The sequence below is a fragment of the Lontra canadensis genome, unplaced genomic scaffold (assembly GCF_010015895.1).
Source record: "Lontra canadensis isolate GAN:19392208 unplaced genomic scaffold, GSC_riverotter_1.0 scaffold1, whole genome shotgun sequence".
NCBI classification, from domain to species: domain Eukaryota; kingdom Metazoa; phylum Chordata; class Mammalia; order Carnivora; family Mustelidae; genus Lontra; species Lontra canadensis.
Window position 1 is genome coordinate 88957510 of NW_022630995.1, and position 27664 is coordinate 88985173.

A 27664-nucleotide genomic window follows, 5' to 3' on the forward strand; every position below is an offset into this window, starting at 1 on the left:
TCAATATTAAACATGCATTTTGCTGGTTTTATTGAGTTCATGTTCAACACATCCTAGCAGCACAGTCTCCTCTGATCATGAGTGCCTGAGTGACTTTGGAGGATAACTCTGAAATTGTCCAGCTTATAGCTGTATTTGCCTCAAGTTAAGATAAAGGAGATTTATCATTATTTTGTCTAATGTAAAAAAATAGCTTAAGGCTGAATTTTATTCTGAAAGAGAAGATAAACAATGACAAGAGCATATATTTTTAGAGCCAGACTTACCAAACCTTTGTGCTAGAATTAAGCAAATCACCTTAGTTCTCCAGGGCTCAATGTTCTTATATAAAATTGAGATTATTTATTATATCTTCCTTGCAGGATAATTATTCAAATAAAAAATGACAAATATATGTTAAGGAGTCTTTAGAAAACTGTGAGTACACTGCCTGGCATTTAGTAGTCCATCAATGAAAGTTATTTTTATTCTTTTACTTTTTCTTTTAATTTTCATTCTCCTTTATTCCATTTTTCATGTATACAAATGTGACTGGAAAAGATGCCACAGTCTTTCTGCTGTTCTAAATAGACTATCATATTTCTTCAGACTCTGAAAGATTTAGCTGCTTTTCAGGTCAATGGAAACCTATTCAAAGTTCCTTTCAAATTCTCAATTATGTAACAACCCGAGTGTGAAATTTTGGCATTTCTAAAGGTGTCAGACAGCTGAGTTAGAATTAATACACATTTCCAGGAAAGGGAGAAATATAATAGTGAACAGAGAGTTATTCCATCATTTTCTCTCCAATCTTTTAAAAAAAAAAAGGCAACTGAAGATTTTCCCTTTTTAAATATTCCTTTATGGTAGTTGCAGAAGGGGGAGTATTGTTCTTTTAGCTAGTGTATTTAATCGCCGGGCTCCCTTTTAGTGGTTGACAGAATGGTGACATTGAGCACACAGTTAAATTATTTGGAGATCATTGAAATCATGCAATAAAATTTCAATTTAATGAGAAATAGTAACTCATTTCAAACTGCTAGTAAAAACTAAATGATATCATCACAATGTATAATAAAATATGACAATTTTTATTTTTTAAAACACTAAAAATGGACAGAAAATTGTCATGATGAGAGCCTTGTATTTAGGTCATCACATATGCCAATGTTATTTTAAAACAGATAAACACCAAAACTTAAACTAAATTATCTTAAAGATATATTTTAAATTATATAAATTCTCTATAATTTCAGTATGTATTAATACAATATTTTGATATTGCTACTTTGTAGGGACTTTTTTCATTAACAATTTTATTTTAAATTCTCTGCTTACAAGACTAGTGAATGATTAAAACCACCAATTCCAACACTGCATACGCAGATTCTTTTGTAAATATGTTGTTATGTGGCATTTTCTTTACTATCCTCTCTCCCTAAACTTAAGTCTGGGCATAGCTTTCTATGGCTGAGACATTCCTTCTCTGGCAAAACCTTCTATCACAGAACTCTTAACTGAATTGAAATGGGAAAAATTGATACTTATTTCTTATTAGCTCTATGCTATCTACTCCCTCTATTGTATTTTAAGACAGATCTATAACTTTACATTAGTTTGAGCCTTGTATATCAATATGTTTGCGAATCTCATGATTGATGTGTGCTGCCTTGCTTTCAGATGTTTTGTGCTCTTTCATTTCTTGTTTTTATCATATTTTATAGCATATACTCCCTAGTATTTAAGGACTAGAATTTAAAGATTCAGAAAAAAACACCCTGTCAATTCAAATTATACATCTCTCTCATGCATACATATGTATATTTTACCTATATTATTATATATTTCATTTGTTATTACTCCTCTAAAAATGTATACATAAAGTCAAACATAATCAACACACAGCTTTGGGATTTATGGAGCTTGAATTCCAAGTATACCCTGGCCATTAAGACGAGTATAATATTTGTTGTATCATTGTCTCTTTGTGTGGTTGACTTAATACTAAATGAATATAGTCACCCAACTGAACTTTGGAGAATGTCATCTGGAATAGTTACCTAGTGATTCAAAGCTGGTCAAAAAATACAAAGCAGTTTAGAAATTCTAATAATGACTAATGAAAAGGCTTTATCCAGACATGCTGTTTTATCCTGGTCACCAGAAAAGAATGCTTTCCAACACTTTTCTCCATCCATAATGTTTGTACATTGGCTTCCATAGCTTTCATCCCTTAAACAAAACTCCAAATGTGTCTAAATATCTTGCACTGCTCTTTAATTCTAGATCCCACTTGAAAAACTTATTCAAAAATAGCTCATATTAAAGGAAAAGAAGACGCAACCTTTTGTTGTCAGTTACTCTTCTGGACTTTCTCAGTGACAAGTCCGGATTATTTAGACTGGGTGAAAACAAAATTATGAATAAAGACATGTGAGTTGAAAGTTTTTAAAACAAGATTTCAAATTGTTTATTAGTGTTTGATCTGAGATTTAATTTAAATGCAATCAAAGGAAAATTGCTAAATTGCTATTAAATTATTGTTACTAATGAAGAGTGTAAGTGATATTGCCAGTAAGTAGAATAATGAAACAGCAACATTTATATTTAGAAGGTTTTGTGGCACATACAACTTTTTTTCATAGGTCTTCTGTTTCTGGTACAGTGGTATCCTCTGTAGGCTCAGTTGTTATCACTATAGGAATATTCTCTGATATCCATCCCTTTGGAGTCCTATTAAAGGACCGTCTACCAGAAAGAGGATTGGCAAAAGCCATAAACCTGGGATCTGTTAGAAGTAGTAGCTCAAAATCTGGAACCTTGAATTTAACCATTTTTGATGCTTTTTCAAAACCTCCAAATGGGGTGGCAACTCTGTGAGAAGTGAAAAGAAAAAGAATACATTAATTAATTTTCAAATTCACTTGCCAGAGAATAGAAAAAATTTAATTTGTAATTCTATGGGAATGTTTTTATATTCTTAATACAATTTTTAATTTCTTAAATCTGAGGCAAGCATTTTTATTTTAGAACAATGTTTTTATGATAAAACATATTTGTTAATACATCAATATAAAGTCCCTTTGTATGTACTCTCAGTTTGGGACTAAACTAATCTATTGTATACTCTGAGCTCATTGAAAACATTTCTTGCCTTTGTGTCTTTGCTAACAATGTTTCCCTGCTTCAATATTTCCTCCCTGCCTTCTCTCCACACGTGTATATCTTATGGCCTTTAAGTTCCAACTTTCTCTCAATTATCCCAGCTGGCACACGGTTCGTTAGCCAAATTCCTATAGCATGCATTGTTTTGTGTCAGTCATTTGGTGCTTATGATATGGTACTTTGGCTTGTTAGCTTTTTTTTTTCCCCCATAATACGATTCGGTCTGAGTTTACTCTTTTATAATATGGGTTGGTATAATTTGTGAATTGTAAGCTCTCTGAAGGCAAGAAGTGTGTCTTTTTCAAAAGAAAAAATTCTATTTTTCTTTTGAATAAAGTCCAACTTATTTTGGCATTCAAGGCCCCACATAACATTCTAGCTTTCTTTGATTTAGCCATTAATTTATTTATTCATTCAGCAGCAGGCATTTCTAAGTGATAGGGATGTAACCGTGAACAGTGAGCTCAAAGTTAGAGCTCTCTTATTCATTTTTTTTTTTTTTTAAAGAGTGAGAAAACATGCATGCGCGGGACAGGGGAGAAGCAGAAGGAGAGGGAGAGAATCTTAAGCAGACTCCACACTGACATGGGACTCCATCTCACCACCCTGAGATGACCTGAGCTGAAAATAAAGAATCAGACACCTAGCTGACCACCAGGCACCCCAAGCTCTTATATGCTAATGAAGAAGACAGACAATTTATATATATATATATATATATATAGAGAGAGAGAGAGAGAGAGAGAGACAAAACATCTGATAGTAATGAGAGCTATGCAGGAAATTAAAGTAGTGTAATTTACTAGGGCATAGATGAATAACTAGCTAGCTAGTTGGGGAAGACTTCTATGAAGAGGTGACATTTAAACTGTCATCTGATGGTAAGAAGTTAGCCATGTTAGCATCTCAGGCACAGGGAGTAAGTAATGCAAAGAATCTAAGGCAGAGATATTGTTGATATGGTCAGGAAAAGAAAGAAGGCCTATGTTGGTAGACAAGTAGGTAAAGAGAGGACAGAGGTAGAAGAGGTAGAAGAGAGGACAGAGAGGTGGATTGTATGGGACTTTGTCCAAGTAAGGGATATGAATTTCATTCTAAGTGTGAAGGGCAACACTGTAAAATGTTAAGTAGAGGAGTAGTGTAATTTAATTAAATTTTTGTAAATGTTACTCTGACTGCTGTTGCTCTGTGAATAGATCGTAAGAGGACAAGAGTGAAGGAGAGAAGATATTGTGGCAATTCAAGTGAGAAATGATGGTTGCTTGAATTTCAGGTATTTTCCATGAAGATGGAAGGAGGTGGATGGTTTCAGGATGGGTTTGGGGAGTAGAGTCAACAGGATTTTCTGATAAAATGGATAAAAATTGTTGAGGAAATGTAGAAATCAAGGATTCGTTGTATATACAGAGTTTTAGCAACTGGCTGGTGGACGATATAGAAAGGAACAGGTTTGGTGTATGGGTGGGAAACAATTTTGACATCCCAGTGGAAAGGTCAATCATGTCCATTTGTCCTGTTCTCTTTTTATGTCCCTTCTGTTCCAGCCAAATTTAATGCACTGCTTACTCTTCTCCCTTATGCTCTCCTACTTTTAGTCATACTCTTTTTTCTCTGTTAGAGTACTCTGACACTTATTACCACATTTCTATATCTCCTTTAGGTTATAACTTTTTCTAATTTGCACTTCCAAGTAAACTTTAAGTTCTTTAAGTTCTAAGTTTGTTATTTAAGTAACACATGTAGCTTTCTTCTTAAAGCTTTCCTTGATCTCCCACAGCCAGAAGTAGCTCTTTCTCTAAGTTTCCATGGATTCTGTTTTTACCTCCCCTGTAACCCCATTTCCTGTTTTCCATTACATCCATTGATATATCTGCCTAATTTTTGTGCTAAACCATACTCCAAGAGGACAGGAATTCTTTCTGATATATCTTTGTAACTCATTACAATATACTTGTATAGTGCATTATATCTAGAAGATTCTCATAAAAATTTGAACAATGGAACCGGGAAGACTATCAGATTGTCTAATGTTGTGGAGATTATTTTAAAGCCTGGAAGAGATCTGATTTTCTTTGTAGCTCAGTCACTCTGTGATCTTTCTTGAATATCTTAATTTCTGTGTGACAATAGTGAGACACCATGGAGTGTGATTTAGTAAGGAGACAGTGATTGATGGACTTTGAAATATGGGATGGCTTTAACATGTGGAGCTGAAGTTTTACTGAATAAAAGAATAAATGAAAGGTAAAGATACAATGTGATAGAGAAGAGGGTGCTTGAAATGCTTCTGAAGGAAACACAGGTATTGGTAATGACAAACTTTAAGAAAAGCCAGGGGTGGCTGAGGTGGGATTCAGAAAGCGATCCTTAAAATGAGAGAAAGACTTGAAAGGGTGGAGAGTTCAATAAATCATATATGGATTGCGAAGCTACCAAGAAGTATGAGCAGAATAGTCCTGGGGAGGAAGACAGTGAGCCGGACACTAAAATCCTCAGTGAAGGGAACATCCATTGAGTGGACAGAGGATCTCAACAATGGCTGAACAGATGGTCCATGGTATAGAATCTCTGTCTTGTTTCTCATCATTTTCTTATCTTCCACTAATTTGCTCCTCTCTGATGAGCAGTATGTTTTATTTTCTGTTGCATCTGTTTTCAGGTTGACTGACCTGATGATATTTCCCCCAAATTGCTATGGTAGATATGGATAATAACAGGTCACTGATTGGTGCAGTAACCTCAGTCCAAGGTAGTACTTAGCAACGGTATCAGTATAGATTTTCACATTCAGGGCCTAAAACCATACTCTGGAGGTAAAAGAGATCAGTTTAGAAAAGAACTCAAAGAATTTAGATTATCATTTCAGGTTCTTTATCATTATTAAGCTCCAGAAGGCATAGTAATGATTACAGCTATTATTTAGCGACTAGGTACTAATATATCAGACCCTTTTTTACATGGTTCTCAAACTCTATTGATAAAGGAGTCACATTGGGGTCTCGTTAAAGAGCAGACACTAATTTAGTCAGTCTAGTGTGTGTCCTGAGACTCCACATTTCTAACCAATTCCCAGGTAATGCCAGTGCTACTGGCCTGTGGGTCAAACTTGGAAGACAAAGGCTTTGCCTGTTTTGTTTTGTTTTTTTTTTTTTTTCATTAAATCCTCACAACCTTATAAATTGGTTCTACTTATGTCCCTATTTAATAGATGACAGAAACACAGCTAAGTTGAATGACTTACCCAAAGTCCCCCACCTATTAAGTTGTAGAACGAGGATTTAAACCCAGTCTCCCATGAGTCCTATTTTTCTAGTCACTACTCTATACCACACCCTCATGAGATAATTCTTGGGGTATATGGGCCTTCTGAGATTATTTGCTCAGTAGAGCAGTGTGTTTAGGAATGTCACCCTGCTTGGGCTGTGTCTAAGTGATGTCAAGACAGGTTGCTGTCCCATTCATGATGCAACTAGCTGATTCAATGTCTCACATTTTGTCATTTGATTTAGTGAATTGAAGAGTCTTTATGACTCAGAGTTGATTCAGTACATAAGTAATACTTATCCTTGGATGTGCAAGATGTCCAAGACAGTGTTTTATCATTTTAGAAGATGGCCATTGTAATCAATAGTTTGTTTATTTGTTGATTCAGTCATTTATTCATGCAACAAATTACTGATGGCTTATTATGTCTAAATACCTTAGTATGTGCTCAGAATTCAAAGATGGAAAGATTGCAATAGATCTTATGGACAAGTAAAGAGTGAAACATGAAGATAAAAAAACATATCATTTAATAAGGTAGTTGCAAGAGTGTCCTGCATGCAGAGAAGCTTAGGGTAAAAAGCACCTTAGTCCACCTGATTGGTCAATAACCACTTCCTAAGCTTGGAGCCTTGGATTAAGACCAGCTGTGTAATTTGTAGGCCCCAAATGAAAACCTAGGGCTCTTGCTAAAAAATTGTTAAGAATTTCACATTAAAGACAACAAAGCATTGAAAAACCAATCATGACCCTTCAAAGCATGGGCACCCCATGCAATTGCACAGGCCTCGCACCCACTCATGGGAGTTCAGGAATATATGGTTATCCATTGGATGCAAGATGCTGATTTACTTTTGGCCACAGCAGGCAGTTTGACATAAAGGAGGTGATTTTTTTATCCAACCTAGGATTGTGTTGATTAGGACCAGTATTTATTTTCATGAAAGCTGATCTATTATTTGTTCACCTTTATTCCAGTGGGATAGCCTGTAAGAATCCCAACTAAAAGCTTAGAATGTTTGGGCTTCTCCTCTTAGCAGACCCTATATTCCTATTTTTGGCCTTCCCAGATTCAAGATTATTGAAAAGTTTGCTTACTTTCTCTACTTACTAGCTGTGGCCAATAAATCAGCAAAATCCTTAACAGGGAAAAGTGGTACCAAATGTGAATTTACTTCTCTAAATTTACCTCATGTCTAGTTTGGCCCTTAAGTCCTTAATTCCTTGATAGGTTTTCAAACATTTTATAATAACTAGATTTTCTAGTTATTTGTTTGAAGTTGTTCTAATATAAACTAGTCTTCTGTAGCTAGAAACAGATTTCCATTTCCTACCCATGTAATTTTTTATAGGCTCATTTATTTAGCAAGCATTCAAGGCAAAGATATGGTTATACTGTTTAAATGTTTGTTAAGTAGGCTTTTAGAGCAATGTATGCAACAGACAAGGCCTCAAATTTTGTGTAGCCAGATACATATACTTTAAGGGCAAAAAGGCTCTTAAAGGTACCTGTTTGGGATTATCTATGTATCATATTTTGTTTCATCTGTTATTTAACAATAAAAAGAATCTAAGAACATTGCAGCATTATTTACAATAGCCAAGATATGGAAGCAGCCCAAGTGTCCCTCAGTAAATGATTGGATAAAGAAGATGTGGTATATATTCCACTGGAATATACACAACAGACTACTACTTAGCCGTAAAAAAAGGATGAGATCTTGTCATTTGCAACAACATGGGTGGACCTAAAGTGAATTTCACTTATATTTCACTTATGCTAAGTGAACTCAATCAGAGAAAAATACCATATGCTTCCACTTATATGTGGAATCTAAAAACAAAACAAAACAAATGAACAACAACAAAAAAGCAGAATCAGCCTTACAAATACAGAGAACAAACTGATGGTTGCCAGGTGGGGAGGGACGTTGGGAGCATGAGCAAAATGGATGAAGGAGTACAGGAGATACAGTCTTCCAGTTATAGAACGAATGTCATGTGACTAAAAGTACAGCATAAGGAATATAGTCAGTAGTGTTATAATAGCACTGTATGGTGATAGATGGTAGCTACACTTGTGGTGAGCACAGCAGAAGCACTGTGTTGTACACCCAGAACTCATGTAATATCATGTGTCAACCATACTCAAATTTTCTTTAAAATTTGATTAGTGCTTATTTACTGTCTCATAAAATCAGTGACAATGACTAAAATATTGTCATATCTGTATGAAAAGACATTTGTACACATTAAAATAATAATGAAATGTACATTGACTTATACCAAACTATGTTCATAAAAAAGAATCTAAGAATAGGCTGTAATATTAACATTAAGTTCTGGAGTTTTTATTTATATATTGATGTGTATATAAAAAGAAAATTTTTTCAAGGAAAGGAGAATTATTAACAGGTTAACTTCTCTTTTTCTCTCTCTCACTGAACTAGCACTCATTTGGTGTTTATACAAACAAGAGGCATCTCTTTATAGCCAACCCAAATATCCCAGTGTGTTTGTAAAACTGGAAGCAAGCTGCTCAGCAGGCATGGGATAGGAAAGCCACAAGGTGCACAAGAAGTCACACAACATCTCTAAAGCACTAATCTCAGAAACAAGCCTCAAGTATTCCATTATTTTCCATTTTCCCTTAATGTCTTACTTTTTGTAATTTTCTACACTCTCATTGTGGGAGAAAGTTCTATCGTTGATTACAGTGGCCATCCAGTCTCCTTTCCCAGACACTCCTCAATCCTTCCTTAAATTCTATGGTATACCTCATTTACGCAGTAGATGTAATACTAGTACTATTAGCGTTACCAATTAGTAATAGTATTAGGAGCAATCCTAGTAGCTCTATTACTAATAAGAAGCATAATATTAATACCACTACAATAGTAGGATGTGAAAACTAACATTCTAATAGTGTAATAGTTTTAAAAGTACTAAAGAAGATCACTATTTAAATGTAGACTTTGTGGTATTCTTTTGTGAATCAAAGACTTACTCCTTAATTTATTAATGTTCAAGTGAATAGTCATTAAGCAGCCTATAAATTAGGAATACTTTTCTGTGGGTGCAAAACAGCATACTGGAGATACTTCTATTTATTTATTTATTTATTTATTTATTTGAGAGGGAGTATGTATGTGAGCAAGGGTGGTAGAAAGGGACAGGAATCTTTCTTCATTTCCTCAGAGAGAGAGGGAGAGGGAGAATCTTAAACAGGCTCCATGCTCAGCACCAGCCTGACATGGGGCTTGATCTCACCACCCTGAGATCATGCCCTGAGCTGAAGTCAAGGGTTGGACATTCAACAGTCTGAGTCACCAAGGCATCCCCCACACTAAAAATACTTTACTGTAAAAATGAAAACCAAATGATCAAAGAATGGACTAGGAGACCATTAAAATATATATCTAAAATGCCCATTAATTATTAATTATTATGAATTATTAAAATTGGATAATAGGGAGAACTAGATATCTATTGTGAATACTATCATGCAGATATTTGGCAATATTTTTAGTAGCATAAATTTTGGTGATACATATACTGGAGTCTTGGGCCATAATTCCTTAAATTAACTTTAATCTGGTTTAAAAAATATAAGTTGGAGCCTAGAGTTACACAGCAACTCTCATAGTCATATATGTAAATTATTTCTGAAATTCTTGAATAGCACTCTCACTTGAATCAACACATAAAAGCTAATATCAACCTTTGAGAAATTATTACTAATTTTTTAAAAAACTTCTTAATAAAACTTTTTAATAAAAATGTTTTAAAAAACATTTAATAATGTGGGAAATCATCTTGATGTTTTAATAGTGATGGTTTCTGAAACAGTTCCTTCATTTTTGTACTAAAAAAAACCCCAAGTCTTGCCATATTGTAAATATGTAATATTGCAAAAATAGGTCCTTGCCTAGGCTTAGGAGTTATCCTGTATGACTATTTTGAATCTATTATTAAAATTTCTTTTTCTTCCAGAGAATTCAGTTCTCCACACTATGATATAAAACCCTCGGTATTAGATGCCAACAGTATCACCCAGGATAATTGGATTACCTGTTAAAGCTTCTGTAATCAGGCAGTTCTACCTTTTCTTCAGGCTTTAAAAATTTAGGGTATAAAGCCTCTAAAAGCTCCGGATCATCACTAATGGCCTGTTCCCAGGGCGACTGATAGTACTTAGGGACAGCTGTGGTGTTGAACTTTTCAGGAGGAATTTCCTTCAGTGGTCCAGAATATCCTTTGGAAAAATATAGCAAGAATAAATAAATACAGAGCCCTAGGAGTTACTGAACTCCACCTAACATTTTACCATGTTTAATTTTTCAAGTGGGGGTGAACTTATGAAGAATGCATCCTTTTTATGCTCTCTTAGAAAAGAGTAGTCTGAAACTGTAAGACATTTTTAACCCCTTTAAACTTATGGAATTTCAAAAGAAACCACTTTTCCTTATGTTTAATTATACCAAATCATACAAGTATTTCTTCCTTGATTATCCTAGTATGTATTTGTTCAGTGCAACTATTCATTTAATTGTAAAAAATTGTTTCCCTTACATTAATTTTTTAAAAAGATTTTATTTATTTATTTGACAGACAGAGATCACAAGTAGGCAGAGAGGCAGGCAGAGAGAGAGGAGGAAGCAGGCTCCCTGCCAAGCAGAAAGCCCGATGTGGGGCTTGATCCCAGGACCCTGGGATCATGACCTGAGCTGAAGGCAGAGGCTTTAACCCACTGAGCCACCCAGGCACCCCGCCCTTACATTAATTTATAGTAGGCTTTAGATATCAGAGTGTATGAATTAATTTAAAAATATACATTGAGTGTCTACCGTGGTCTAGGTGCTGGGGAAGGATCAGGGAAGACAAAATCTCCCTCCTCTGGGGGCTGATCTGGTAGAGGTAATTTTTAGGTCTTGTCTATCTTAAATTGCTAAGTGATCTGCAAACCATTTAAACTTCAAAATGGTGAAATAACTTGTTTCCATTGCCTTAATCAGGCCCCAATCTTATTCTCCGGTGTGCCCCTCCCATGCTTACTTTGTTCCTAAAGATTTCTTACCTAACTTTTCTGCTTGGTCTCACCTCCTCAACTTCTTCTGGGAGCTGGAAATTTTTTGTAAGTGCCATTTAAAAATCACACAAATTTCTGGCATCAACTTTAAACCTCTTTCACCTGCATCAAAGTGACATTCTTCAAGTACTCAAAGGCAGCTGGGTACTCTCCAACTACACCACGGTACAACCTTATTGTGTCCTTTGCCTAATTCTTTTTTCCACGATGTCAAAACCCATCTGTTCACTCTTACTTTTAGGTTTTTCTGAGGCTCTTTCTCTTCTCTAAAATGTTTTCTGCTTTCTCCTGTACAATCATGTCTATCCTTTCTTTACACTGAAGAGTTTATCTCCTCCAAAATATCTTGCTGATAATGCCACGTCTAGGCAGTTACTTGTTTGCAGTAACTTAATTTTTCTTTTGGTTACCTACAGTATCTCACAGTAGTCTCTTTTGATGCTTGCCACTTAGCTACTCAAAGCTCTTTTCTTATACTATACATTCTCCCCAGAAAATTCCACTTATATTCCTGGTCACAATTGTGACCTACATATTGATGATTTTTTTTTTTTAATCTCCAGGCTCTTCTGTTCAACCTCCCATTATATTTGTCCAAACGAATATCCCCTGACATCCTTAATAATCTGTCTAGACCTACATGTAGCCATTTTCTACTTAGTTCTTCCTTTATATTAGTTATCCTTGGTGATACCAACACTACCCTCAGATGCCCAAGATAGAAGCATTGTCCTAAACTTCCTCTCTTTCCCACAGCAGATCACCAAGTACAGCTGTGCTTCTTAAGAATTGCTAAAATAGTGACTCTCAACTTCATTTCTGAGTCACTTTGGGCTAAATGGGTTCTTCCTTGCAGAGATTTGGCTTTAGTAGGTCTCAAGTATGGCTTATAAATCTTAAGCAAGGGATTTGCAAACAGAACACTGGGAAAACTTGCTCTGGAAAGTTCCTTTTCTTTCTTCATTTCCTTTACTACTACCTTGGTTCAGGCCTTGGCCACCCCTTGCCTGGGCTTTCACGATAGTCTTCGTACTCGTCCTTTAGTCTCCAACTCCTCCCCAGACTCTCCACAATGCTGCCTGAGTGACCTTTCCAACTGGAAAACCGGATCATGTCGCTGACCTCCCTTTCCCAGGGTGCTATGATGGCTACCCATGACCAAAACCTAGGTTACTCGGCACAGCCTCAGCTCCTGCCATTCTCCTCCCACACTTTTATGCTCCAGAACTTGGATCTGCTTGACACATGTTGTGTCCCCTTATGGTTCTCTACTTGCTCCATTAGTTCCCTGTGCCTGGAATGATCTTTCTAATTCTTGCTACCTGCAAATGCTTCCCTTAAGCCCTAGCTTAACGTGACCTCTTCTATTTAACCTTTCCTATCTCCCCCAGAAAAGCAGAGTTACTTTTCTTGTGCTTTCCATTTGTATGGTATACAGAACTCCATTATCACAACGAGCACATTTTATTTCCCATTCCTTTCCTAAAAGTGATCAGATATCAACCATCTAGAAACTGGACATTTTAGAATTTTATATTTTAAAAAAATTCCTTGAAATCCCACTACCCTAATACAATTATTTTACCTTTGTGTATTTTTTCTCAGTTTTTTTCACCCGTAAACATAATGATCACATAACTGTAATTCTAGTAAACCTTCTATCTAGTATTTTTTATTCCTAACCAAGTTTGCTTAGAATATTTTCATGTTTATAATCATTTTCATAAGAGTTTCATAATAACCTCCTACACTGAAAGATGATAAGGGGTCTAATCTTTTCACATTTTTAAAATATTCCTGGTTTTTTAATTTCTTTTTATAGATAGAATTAACTAATAACTCTTTTTTGATATGCTGAATTATGTACAGGAAGGAATGTAATGTGTTTAAGTTCTCAGATATATTACATTTCAACAATGCTACATGATAATATAAATACTGTCCTTAACATAACTGATTTAAATTCAAAGAACTTAATTCCTGCAATATTATGGCATCATAATACTCTTATTGATTCATGTTTGAAGAAACTTTTCAAAAAGCTTTTGGATACATAGTATGTTAACTAAGGATAATTCTTGCTAAATTAGGATAAGCTTAAGTTTGCTTCTTCAGTTTGCTATACTTTTAAACTTATCAACCAAGAAGAAAGAGTCCATTACTCTGTTTCAGGATAAACTACCTGATAACCTCCACACTCCCCCTTTTCTTAGTCTATGTTACATAGACATTTCTTAATATTTAATAACTGGATATTTAGATTTAAAGAACTGTATGAGTTTATACTTTTAAATGCTCTATTTATATATGTATAAATATTTACACATATGTGTGTATATATATATTCCTGACAGTAAATAAAATGCAAAAGATATTAAATTAGATATGCAGAGAGAAAGTGAGACAACAAATGTAACATGAACTTTTGTACTGTCTCAAGGGTGAATTCCTTGAGGGTAGAGATGAATTTTTTTTATTCCTTTTGCCATGATATGGTTTACAATGATGACCATATAACAAAAGTTCTAACACAGTGTTGAAAGTACCAGACTGAACCAACACAAACATTTCTATATGTCTTCTCTTTACTATTTAAGAAAACAAACAAAAAACACTCTAAACATTAGAAATCAGAATGTTGTCAAATAGTGGTGGGAGCTAAAAGGATATGTATGTGTTCTTTTCTGTTTTAAGGATATAAAGTTGATAGGGAAAGAATTAACTTTAGCTAAATACAGTAGTATCTCTCTTATCCTTGGTTTTACTTTCTGCAGTTTCAGTTAAAGGCAGTTATCCTTGTTCTGTCCGGTCCTGTCCCAAAGCAGCTGCTCTTTCTTCTGACTCATGGTCAGAGTCAATAATAGCCTAACGCTATGTCGCAGTGCCTACATCATTCGCCTCACTTCATCTCATCACACCAGCATTTCGTCATCTCACATCATCACAAGAAAGGTGAGTATAGTACAATAAGAGATTTTGAAAGAGAGAGAGAGACCACATTCACATAAGTTTTACTACAGTGTATTGTTATAATTGTTCTATTTTGTTATTGTTGTTAACCTCTTACTGTCCCTAATTTATAAATGCAACCTTATTTTAAGTATGTATGTATGGAAAAAACTTTGTATATATAGGATCCGATACTACCCACAGTTTCAGGAAGCCACTGGGGTCTTGGGTATATGCCCTGTGGATGAGGAGGACTACTGTACTTTATTATATGGTTGGGATTATACTTATCACACTTAATTCTCAGAACCCTGTGCAGTGAGATTTGTTTTGCTTATTTTACTGATGAAGACAATGGAGACTCAAAGAGAGTTACTTTCGTCCCCAACACAGTAGTAAAATGGGCAGGGATGGATGGAGCCAGAAGGTTAAACCCAGGTCTGTCTGATCCTTAGGCTTGTTTTTCTCCTGTGTGCTTAACACTGTATATGTAGAATCTGTTACCTGCTTTTCTGCCACCAAAAAAAAAAAAAAAAAAAAAAAAAAAGGCTACTTTAAAGCCATTTGACAACTTTATTATGATGCTTCACTTAAGAGTTCTATGCATTCTAAGTATGTTCTTGGTCTCCTTCAGGGCTATTTTGTCTATCAGTGCTTTTTCTCATGGTGTTCAGTAAGAATGTCCTAATAAATCTAAGCACATCAATGACTGAGTTAATTTATTTTTAAGTAAGATTCAATATGGTACATTTGCTTTACTTACATATTTTCAAAAACTGGCTATTTGAGAAGAACTCGAATTGCTTTTGCTAAATTTATTGCTTATTTTACAAAAATATGACATAGATATTGCTAATTTCAAGTCTTTAAAAAATCTACTTTGTACAGTACTCTTGAGGGAATACTTGAAGGTACTTGCTGTCATTTATTTTGAAATGGTGTTGTCTAGATAATTCTTGTGACATTTAATATTTCAAAATCTAACAATATTTCTGAGTAACATATACTCATTAGATAAGGATTTATTTCTCTTTTAAGATAATAAACAAATAGGCAATCTTGAAGAATTGCATTTAACATCCTTTAAGGAAGCAGAGAATAATGACAGTAACCTCCACAAGGTCAATTTCACAAGGCATCTGTAAATTTGGTAACTGGATTTAATTCTTGATCATTCAATGAGTTTATAACCATTTGTGACCTCAGTTTCTTAATTTGTAAAATGAGGACTGTAATAAATATATCAGAGTTATTTTGAAATTAAAGAAGACAAGATTAGCACTTCATAAATTATGGTCCTATACAAATAGAATGTCAATGTAATTATAAGTGACTCAATTTTTAATATAACAAATATAAAGAACCATCTGAAAGAACATAGTAGATGTTTTACATGACTCCTTAGATCTGAATCTTTATATTTATCTTGAACTTAACCACAAAATAGACATGTAATGAGTAAAGCCATGTCATTTAGATACCATTTACTAAAGCATCCAGATGACCTGAGTCATAGATTTAAGTGCACAGCAATTTCATCCTGTTTATTTTACTTATTGTTTATTTATTGTTTCTAAGGGAATAGTTACCTGGTGCAATGTTTTCTGGATTTGGGGGACTTCGTGGATCCGGAGTGTTGGGAGGGGTAAATGGGGCTTGTTGTGAGCCACCTTCCAAGTTGCTTCCATCCAGTTTCCCATTCTGCATGGCAATGTTGTGCTGTATGTGATCAGAAATAAACTCTGCTGAAAACCCAAAAATACTAGACACACTAACATGGAGACACCATATGTGCAAAACTCCACTGGTATATTTAAAATTTAAGTACGGCGCCACTGCCTTGTTTCTTGGGGTCTCAATAGCTTATATGTAATTGGAGCTATTGAATGAGAACTTTTACTGATACTAACTTAAGATATGTTTTATGATAACATTCCAGTTAATAATAATTAATTGAACCTTACTATGTGCCAGGCAGTATCTAGGGCTTTGTATCAATTAATTAATGTACTATTCACAAAGTCCCCATAAAGGTGAATCTATTTAATTTTTAAGTCTTTAATAATCTAGTATTATAGAGCATACTGGCCAAACATTTGGCATAGTCATTGTTACATTACTATCTCTATTTATAGTGTTTATATTTAATTTTAATTTAAAATTTAATCTGAAATTTGAACACCAGCTGTATAAAAAAATATACTTAAAGCTGCATAGATCTGTAAAAGGAAGAATTTGGGATTTCTGGGAAACAAAATGCTTAAAAGAGATGTTTGTCTTTTAAGTTTTAGGTGAATTTGTTTTATGATTATAATTTAGGATTTATTCTATGACATTAATATAGCACTTCTAAAAACAGTCAATCTTCATTTTAACAGAGAAAAAAGACATTTTAATAGGTAATGTTCTTAGAAGCATGACTAGGCCTTATCTCTATAATAAAGAATTGTTTTAATTATATCTGAGAAATATTTATGTTTTATTTTATTTTTTAAAAGATTTTATTTACTTGACACAGAGAAAGAGAGAGAAAGAAAAAGAGCACAAGCAGGGGAAGCAGCAGGCAGAGGAAGAGGGGGAAGTAGGCTCCCTGCTGAGTAGAGAGTCCTACAGTGGGGTTCCATCCCAGGACCCTGGGATCAGGACCTGAGCCAAAAGCTTAACCAAATGAGCCACCCAGGCATCCCAAAATATGTGTTTTAGAAAAGAAGCCAACTGGGGCGCCTGGGTGGCTCATCATTAAGGGTCTGCCTTTGGCTCAGGTCATGATCCTAAGGTGTTGGGATTGAGGGATTGAGCCCCACATCAGGCTCCCTGCTCTGCGGGAAGCCTGCTTCTCCCTCTCCCAGCCCCCTGCTTGTGTTCCCTCTCTCACTGTGTCTCTCTCTGTCAAATAAATAAAATCTTAAAAAAAAAAAAAAAAGCCAATCTACGAAGTATTTAAAGTCAATTTTTTTAACCCTAAAAAGAAAAATTTAGTGAAGAGAACATCAAATAAAAACCAACTTTGACTTTTCTCTGTGTGACATAAGCAAAAAATAATTGGAAATGCTTTATCACTTCTGCATTTATTTATAATGATATGGTGAAAAATAATTTTGTATTTAATACCAATATAAACTTCACCCTCATTTTCAGGCTTAACCCAACCAACAGCCTCTTGCCAGGTGATTTTTACAAAATTCACCTTATTCTCTGCAGCACCAGGGTAAAGCTGCTGTGGAAATGAATAGGGCACATGTAAGCAATGGTGAGTTGGCTTGTGGAAAGGTGCAAAGACATGAGAGGTAATGTTTGTTAGGTGAGCACAGGGTTTGATTACTAGGCAGAAGAGTTGATATTTTATTTCATAGACAATAAAGAATAATTTCTAAAGACTGGTGTAATGCTGTACTCAGAAATATTAGTATTTAGCATTTTGAATGTAGTTATTATCTTAAGTGTTAGACTTATTTGACCAGATTAGTATTTTTTCTCACTCTGAACTTATACCACCTCTTAAAATGTTAATTATAAACAAAAAGCCAGTTGAGATAAATATAGGACTATCATGCATTTAGGATTCTTTTTCTAAGTTCTGTGAAATGCATTTCAACTAAACTTACAAATCATTCTATCTATGGTATTTTAAGAATTGTAATACTGACTTTCATTAGAGACTTTTTCCTGGGGATTAGTGAACAGGACAATCAACTGTTTCTAGCTAGTCATTAATTATCAGGAGACACCCAGTATTTCTATTGTCATTGTTAAGTATACAAACAAAGCCTAATAATAGTTGGGTAGCAACTTACTTTAGTTATGACAAGCCTTAAATTATAGAGTTCCATCATATGTGATTCCCTTCATGAAAAGTTGAAGAGTAAATGAAAATGTGTTTCTTTTTATTTCAATTAAGTTGACCCTAAACAAAATAAAACTAATGCAGCATCTTATAGGTTATAAACATAGAAGTTATAGATAAGGTCTATTACATGATTTCTGTTGAAATATCAATAGAAATAAAAGGATTTAAAAAAACTGTTCTATAATTTGTACTAAATACATAGAAGTTATTTTTTGTAGCAAATAAATATATTTTGAGAATCTCAGTATATTTAGTTTAGTTTTATTTTGGAATTACTTTTTATAGTATACTTCCTCTTTCCCCAGTATTATATAAGTTCTCAACAGATTTCAAAAAGTCCATGATTACCAAATACGTATGTAATCTTTACTATAAAATGTAGATTGTTTTCCTCAATATCATTTTATAGTGATTTGTAGAAGATAATTTTAATTATCATGAATCATTCCTCTATTTTGTTTTTCCTTAAATGCTCATTTTCTTCATCCATTTTATTTTTTTGTCTATTGGTGCAAGAATTTCATGAGTTGGGGTACCTGTGTGGCTCAGTCAGTTAAGTGTCCAACTCTTGATCTCAGTCCAGGTCTTGATCTCAGGGTCATGAGTTCAAGCCCTACATTAGGTTCCACATTGGGCATGGAGACTATTTTAAAAAAGGGAGGGGGACCTGGGTGGCTCAGTGGGTTAAGCCTCTGCCTTCGGCCTAGGTCATGATCTCAGGGTCTTGGGATGGAGCCCCGAATCGGGCTCTCTGCTCGGCAGGGAGTCTGCTTCTCTCTCTCTCTGTCTCTCTGCCTGCCTCTCTGCCTACTAGTGATCTCTCTGTCAAATAAATAAATAAAATCTTAAAAAAAAAAAGAATTTGATCAATCATGAACTAAGGGTTCAAAATTGGCTTGTGTAGCAAGCAGTGGATCTTTATTTCTTGTTAAGAAAGCACATTTCCTGTTATTATTTATGTCATAAAGTTTGTGTGGCTTGAATATGCCAATTTCTCAGCAGCAGAGTGTGACCAAAGCTAACCTATTTTTTAAATTTTTAAGATGATAATTAATATTTGAACAAATGGCATTAAATTACCAGGGAGTTGCTTTATATTTTCATCTAATGATGTCCTAAACATTATAATAAAATAAGACATGTATATAGAGTTAAATAATTATCTTGACAGTATAGCTTAAGGGAAACAGTAAAAGTTCGCTTCAGAAAATATAGTCAATAAATCAGGAAAATGTTATTTAAATCATATAAAGATGATTCAAGAAGTAGACTATAAGTAATAGTTGTTTTCTATCTTTCAGTGTTATTTTGTTTCCCTTTCACTACACAAAAGCTGTATTTATTTGTCTTTGAACTCCCAGCATCCTATCTAGAACATAGTAGGCATTCAATAAATATTTGCCAAAAGTGTAAATAAATGAATGGAAGTAGATCTGAACCTAATATTGTTTTAAAAATTCCTCTCATATTAATAAGGCTTGCTCCAAGTTGCAATCTAATGCCTTGATAAAGCAAATATATCATTATATAATGTGGCTCACTATTTTCCTCAATAATTTATCATACAGGTCAATTTTAGAATTAAATATAGATCATTAAAGAAGACACTTTAGAGAACATTTGAGTCCATTCACTCATTTTCTAAATGAGAAAACAGGTCCAGGAAAGCAAAGAAACTTTTAAATTGACTCCGAATTGCATGGCTTGTAGGATGGCTGGGATGGAACCCTGGTCTCCTAGTTTCCAACCCAGTTTCCTTTGATTATACCATGATAAGTGTCAGTACCAAGAATTCTAGAATTCTGAGAGTTGGGTTTCAATCTTCTTTATTATAGTGTTGCTTAAGATAAATGAATATACTTCCTTGAACACTACGTTCCTCATTTCTAAAGAGAGAGTAGATTTCATCAGACTTCAGAGTATGTATGTTATGGAGCTGAATGACATACAAGTTCATGGCATACATTATTATTGTTTGTTGCTCTAAGTTACTTATCAGCATTTAATTGTTTGTTTCAATATGGCTGTTTTGGACTATTTTATTTATTTAGTGTCCAACTTTCTAGGAATACTGAAAAACTATCAAGGCATGTTCTTAGATTTTATGTATAATTAGAACCTTTGGCCACAGGTTAATGAAAATAAACTAAGACCCTGGAGATGAGGGAATATGTAGTGTTTATAATTACATTTAAACACTCATTGTCCCTTGCTCCAGAACTATAAAGCATAGACTTAAAGATGTAAGTATAAGTTATGAAAACTGGATTTACTCATTTATTCAGATGTCTAGACTTGTAGATGACTTCTCAAAGAATTTCCTTAAGCCACCTTATTTTATACTACTCCTTAAAGCTGTTGTCATTATTAAAAGAATATGATTATATAATTAGACTCCATCAGCTGAGATACGGATTATTTTAGTCTCACACTGTATTAGCTACAATCATTTTTGATAACTAGATATTAGACATAATGATAGAGTAACATAACATTATATTTATCCATGACTTCAAGTGAAAAATCATCCCTCACAAATGTAAATACTGTAGTTCAGTAAGATTTGATATCTAACTGAATTCATAGTTAAAACTACACTTTTTGCATGTTGGATGAGACTTATTAATGTGCAAAATAAATTTTTTCATTTAAGTTGTTCTCCATTTATTGTTAACCAGAGAAACAGACATTTTGAATAACTAACATTTCAGTGTTTCTGGATGTGGATGTTAGTTATATAACTATAAAAGATCCCAGTGAAACTAGTCTGTTTGTTGCAAAGAAGTGAGATGTCCATTCAAAACAACTGGTTAGTGATGGCAGCTAGCAAATGGTAGGGTTTAAATTCACAAGTAAAGGTACAGACTTCCCATAGCTATAGGAAAAAACCCTCAGTAAATAAAATTTAAATTTGTTATAGTCTCCACCACCTCTCCAAATTTAGAACCAATTCTTTATTCCCTTTTGATTCTTCATGCTTGGTATTTTATTTTTAAAGCCAATCCCCCAAAACTAGTTGTTTTCCTGTTATTAACTTCTTCCTCGACAATCTCTCTACATGACAGTTTAAAAGAACATAGTTTAATGCAGTATGTAAAATATAATACAATTAATTTGTCTGTTCATTTGTTTATTATTTTTCAGCTGAGGAAAACTTTGGTCTAAAGAGTTTTGTCCACCTTGGTTTTGTTATTAATAGGTATCAGACTTCCTTACATGATGTGGAATAAATGCTTTGAGGGAGAGAAGCTCAACTAGGTCTGTAGCTCTTAGGCACATTTCAGTGCCAGGATGTATTCAGACAGAAAAATGCTTATGCTTACTTTGTGGAGTGCTGTGTGCTTTGGAAGTGTTTCCATCCCAAACATTTAACTAGTAGAGATAAGACCATGGAAACTTTTAGTTCCGCCAATCTCTACTCCCTCTCCCTCCTCTTAGCAGAACACACCAGCTTTTCAGTGCCAAATTTACAGGTTTGCCATGTCCCTACTGAACTAAAAAGATACTCATTACATATATAATACTTCTTTTGTTTGTTCATCTAAACTATTTATTATCATAAAAAAAGATCTAACAAAATCCACAGAAAAAATACATTGAATAAATATGTAGAATACTTGTTTGGGAATCCAGTGATACAAATACACTTAGAAATGCTACCTCTTTATTTAGATACCACATAATCAAGTTATACCTACATTTATTTGTGCTTTAGATTCATACTGGAAGTTTTCAAATGTGTATTTATCAGATCTTCTTTGTCGCATCTTAAATAGTCTGGCGCCACGGTTACTGAGATGGGATAATTCTTCCAACATGATGTCTCTGGGGATGCTGACTTTTTTGCCCAGGTGCATGGCATCTACATCTGTAAAACAACATTCATGTACATGAAAACCCCAAGGTAAGCATCTTTAAAGTCTTTGCTAAATTCTATAATTTATTGCCTGCTATATGCTAGTGTAGTGGGTAAGATAGAGACTCTTTACTCAGACTGCTTTAGGTTGAATCCTAACTCCCTTACTTTCTAACTGTATGATTATAGATATGTTACTTATTTTTCTAAGCCTGAGGCTCCTCATCTCTAAAGTTTGGATAATACCTACTGAATACGCTTGATATGAGCCTTAAATAAAATGCTTCATATAAATCACTTATCTATGGTATCTGGCACATAGAGTAAATGAAAGTTAGCTAATAACACTATTAGTATAATTTAGTGTTTCCAAATTTAATGAGTTTTCAAACAGCACTGCTTATAGTTTTAATAAGTTCTGTTTGGCATCCCAAATTTGTATGTGTGTTTCAACTGTCCTTATTGCTTGAGTGCCTACCCTGCCATCTGTGCCACTCCATTTCCTGATCTCTGTCAAAATACCATTCATTCTACAGCCATCATCAAGGAACCTAATATAAAGTAGGCAGGTGGTAACTACTGAATAAACAAATCATTCCCAACCTCGCTTATGTTATTTCTGTGAATCCCTTCACTAAATCTCTATTCATAATTATACATGCCTTTTTCATATCCCCATAGCACTGAATCACAATTACTTGATTCCATTTTACTTATTTAATAGTTTGAATTTTTTTTAATGTTTTAGTCTTTGTGTCCCCCATGCCTTAAATATAGGAGATGTTCCCTATAATTCTACGAAATACAACTATAAATCCTGGACATTATGTATACAACATAAGAAGACTCTGAAAGGTGAAGAGAAGAAGACAATTAACTAGGAGACTCAGGATTCAAGGAACAATGTGGTGGTGAGTTATCTGGGTTTTATAAGCTAAATCCCAGACTTGGAGCTAAGATGATAGCATCCCAGACATACCAACAAGTGCTGACAAAAAAAAACCCTAACAAAAGACAGTTATCATTAGCTAAAGGACTAGGAAAGGAGCAGCCTAAAAAAACAGAAAACTTAGACAATAGCCACTCTACTTCAGCAAGATACCAAAGAAAAACCTTGGGCCCTATCCATAGCAACAAAGTCCAAGTGAGGAGCTCAGAATTTTACCACTCTGAGGCTGTAAGAAGGTGCCCCAATATTCCCAAAGAGGTGGTATAAGAAAAGCCAAGGAAGAAGCTGGGACTTTCCTCTCTGTCGGCCAGTAACAACCCTCCCTCTCTGTGTGTTAGTGGAGACCATGTGGGGATCTCAAACTACCACCCCATCCTATTAGTAGTTAAGAGCTCTTCTCCTCAAGTTTCAATGAAGCCAGGTGGGGAGCCTGGACTTCTACTTCCACCTGATAATGATGGGTGGCACTGTTCTTCCCTGGCTGAAGCAGTGTCAGACCAGCATAGACAAAAAAGAAGGCTTAAATAAGAACAAGAGTCTTAGAACATAATATGAAAATTTCCAAGCTCATAAAAAATTTTTTCATACCAGGAACCAGGAAGATCTCAAACCAAATGAGAAAGGATGCCAACATGAGATGACTGGGATATTAAAATTACACAACCAAGATTTCAAAGCAGCCATGATAAAAATGATTCAAAAAGCAATTACGAAGCTCCTAGAAAGAAATGAAAAAATAGAAAGCTTCAGCAAAGAAATAAAAAGTCATGGCAGAGAAATAAAAGCTATAAAGACCTAATGGAAAATTTAGGACTGAGAATACATAACCAAAGTAGAAGTTTAATGGATGGAGTCAGTAGCAGAATAGAGGGGAGAAAGGAAAAAAAAAAAAATCTGTGAACTGGGAGATAGAATAATAGAAATCACTCAATAAGAACAACAGAGGAAAAAATAAACTGAAAAAAAAAATGAAGAAAACCTTAGGGGTTAGTGGGACTACAACAAAAGATACAGCATTTGTGTCACTGAAGGCAGGAGAGGAGAAGGAAGTGGGGCTGGAAAAGTACTCAAAGAAATAATGGTTGGAGTACCTGGGTGGCTCAGTCAGTTAAACATCTGCCTTTGGCTCACGTCATGATCCTAGAGACCCAGGATCAAGCTCCACACCAGGCTCCCGGCTTGGCAGGGAGTCTGCTTCTCTCTCTGACCCTCCCCCTTCTCGTGCTTTCTGTCTCTCTAATAAATAAATAACTAAATAAAATCTCTTAAAAATAAAAGAAATAATGGTTAAAAACTCCCAGATTAGGCAAGAAAGATAAATCTACAGATTCAAGAAGCTAAGAGTGTCTTATACAAGATATATCTATAGAATGTCACAAGACATATTATAAACTTCTAAAAATTAAAGACAAAAAAACCTTGAAAGCAGCTGGAGAAAAATGACAACTTACCTATAGGGAGGGGGAAAAATGAGAATTACAGTGAATTTATCACCAGAAACCATGAAAACCAGGAGAAAGTGGCACAAAATTATGGAAAGAAAAAAACTGTCAACCCAGAATTTGATACCCAGTGAAAATATCCTTTAGAAATGAAGGAGAATTTGAGACATCTTCAGATGAATGGAAACTAGGAGAATTTGTTTCCTGGAGACCTATTCTAAAACAATGGTTTGGGCAGCAATAACAAAACACCAAAGACCAGTGTCTTCTAAACAAAAGACATTTCTTTCTTATAGTTCTGGAGGCTGGTAGTCTGAGATATAGGTGCCAGCATGGTTCAGGGTCTGGTGAAAGCCCCATTCTGGGTTCCACATTGATGGTTTCTTGCTGTGTTCTCACATGGTGGAAGGGACAGGTAGCTCTCTTGGACCAATTTTATACAGGCACTATCTCTTTCACAAGGACTCCACTGTCAAGACTTAATCACCTCCAAAGATTCCATCTCTTAATAATCACAGGAGCATTGGGACTTCAGTATATGAATTTGGTGGGGACATAAACATTCAGACCATAGGAAAAAACTAAGGGGAGTTCTTTAAACAGAAGGAAACAAAATATAGAGCAAAGAAAGACTACAGTGAGCAACAGTGTGGGTAAGTACAATAATCTTCCCTTCTCCTCTTTAGGTTTTTAAATTATGTTTGATGTTAGAAGCAAAAACTGATATAATTATAAATATATATAGAAGAAATAGTTAAGACAATTATGTTATAAATAGAGGAGAATAAAGGGACATGAAAGTAAGTTTTCTGTACTTCATTTGAATTGATAAAGTGATGACATCAGTAGACTTTGTTTATTTATTTATTTTTAAAGATTTTATTTTTATTCATTTGTCAGAGAGGTGAGAGAGAGCACAAGCAGGGGGAGAGGCAGGCAGAGGGAGAAGCAGTCTCCTCACCGAGCAAGGAAGGACCCTGATGCTGGACTCAATCCCAAAACTGTGGAATCATGACCTGAGCCAAAGGCAGACACTTAACTGACTGAGCCACCCAGGGATCCTGTCATCAGTAGACTTTGGTAAGTTATGCATTTGTAATGTAATTCTTAGAGCAACTACTAAAAAAAAAAAGCTATTACAGATAGACTTGAAATCACTGTAGATAAAGAGACACGGAAATCTTAAAAAAGTTTAAGCAGGCCATAGAAAAATAGGAAAAAGGAAACAGAAATGTAAAACAGTGGCAACAAACAGAAAACAAAAAATAAAATGATAGAGTTAAGCCCTAACACATCAATAATCACATTAAATATAAATGTTGTAAATACATCAATGAAAGTACAAAACCTGCAGATTGGATTAAAAAATGTGATCCAACTGTATGCTGTCTACAAGAAACTCACTTCAAATAAGTAAGTTAAATAATATAGACAAGTTGAAAGTAACAGGCTGGATGGGCACCTGCGTGGCTCAGTCACTTAAGCATCTAACTCCTGATTTTGAGTCAGGTCATGATCTTAGGGTCATGAGATTAGGCCCTGTGTCAGGCTCTGTGTTTAGCAGGGAATCTGCTTGAGAGTCTCTCTTGCCCTCTCTCTGCCCCTCCCCCCACTTGCACACACTTTCTCTCCCTCCCTCTCAAATAAATAAATAAACTTAAAAAAAAGAAAGAAAGGGGCGCCTGGGTGGCTCAGTGAGTTAAGCCCTCTGCCTTCAGCTCAGGTCATGATCTCAGGGTCCTGGGATCAAGCCACACATCGGACTCTCTGCTCGGTGGGGGGCCTGTTTCCCCCTCTCTCTGTCTGCCTCTCTGCCTACTTGTGGTCTCTGTCTCTGTCAAATAAATAAATAAAATCTTAAAAAAAAAAGAAAGAAAGTAACAGTATGGAAAAAGATACATCAAGCAAACATCAAACAGTGGAGATCAGGAGTGGTCATATTAATACCAAATAAAGTAGACGTCAAAGCAAAGACATTTACCAGAGACAGAAAAAGCATCATATGATGATTAAAAGATCAATCCACCAAGAAGATCTAAAAATTCTAAATGTGTATGCACCAAACAACAATAGCAACAACAGAAAGAATTAAAGAATGGAAAGGAGAAACAAATCCGCAGTTATAGTTGGAGATTTCAACATCCCTCTCTCAAAAAAGGATAGAATAATAGAGAGAAAAACCAGCAACATTACAAAAGAACTCAATAATACCATTAATCAGGAAGATCTAATTGACATTTACAGAATTAGATTCTACTGAACAACAACAGAATGCCCATATGTGATCATGGAACATATATGATGGTAGACCATATCCTGGGCCATAAAATAAACCTCAACAAATTTAAAAGAGTTAAACCTTGTGCAGAATGTGATTTCTGGTTACAGTGGAATCACATTAGAAATCAGTAACAGAAAGATAATAGAAAATCTCTAAACATTTGGAAACTAAACAACATACTTCTAAATAATCCATGGGTCAAAGAGGAAGTCTCAAGGGAAATAAGAAAAAAAAAATCATTGATTTGAATGAAAATAAAAACAAAGCATGTCAAAATTTATGAGATATAGTTAATGCAGTGCTGAGAGGGACATTTATAGCACTAAATGCATACACTAAGAAAAAGAAAAAGTCTCAAATGAATAATCTAAGCTTCTACCTTAAAAACCTAGAAAAAGGGGGTACCTGGGTAGCTCAGTCAGTTAAGTGTCCAACTCTTGGTTTCAGCTCAGATCAAGACCCCAGCATCCTGAGATCAAGCCCAAGGGGGGCTCCGCACTGAGCATGGAGCCTGCTTAAGATTCTTTCTCTCCCTCTTCCTCTCCCCTTTCATGCACCCCCTGGCTTTCATGCATGTATGCATACATTCTCTTTCTTTCTCAAAAAAAGAAAAAAAAAACCCTAGAGAAAGAAGAGCAAAATAAACCTGAAGCAAGCAGAAGGAAGGAAATAATAAATATAACAGCAGAAATTAAAAAGTAGTTAAACATGGAATTGAGTTTTGAATGATAAATAGCATTGACAAATCTCTAGCTAGACTGACACAGACAAAAATATAAAAGACACAAATTACCAATGATAGGCATGAAGGAAGAAACTACAGGAGAAATAGACACTCTAGAT

The 27664-nt window shown here is 34.8% G+C and overlaps 1 protein-coding gene across 2 annotated transcripts in view; it reads right to left on the bottom strand.

Moving 5' to 3' along the window:
* Positions 1–2424: 2424 nt before the first annotated feature.
* MYOZ2 (myozenin 2) overlaps positions 2425–27664 on the bottom strand; it is a 37343-nt gene continuing 12103 nt past the window's right edge. For both annotated transcript variants that reach the window (XM_032858703.1, XM_032858711.1), the window contains exons 3-6: positions 21992–22161; positions 16036–16165; positions 10480–10663; positions 2425–2853 (exon numbers count right to left, since the gene is read on the bottom strand). In XM_032858703.1, coding sequence (XP_032714594.1) covers positions 2619–2853; positions 10480–10663; positions 16036–16165; positions 21992–22161 — 719 coding nt within the window. In that variant the 3' untranslated portion in view covers positions 2425–2618. The remainder of the gene's footprint in view (positions 2854–10479; positions 10664–16035; positions 16166–21991; positions 22162–27664) is intronic.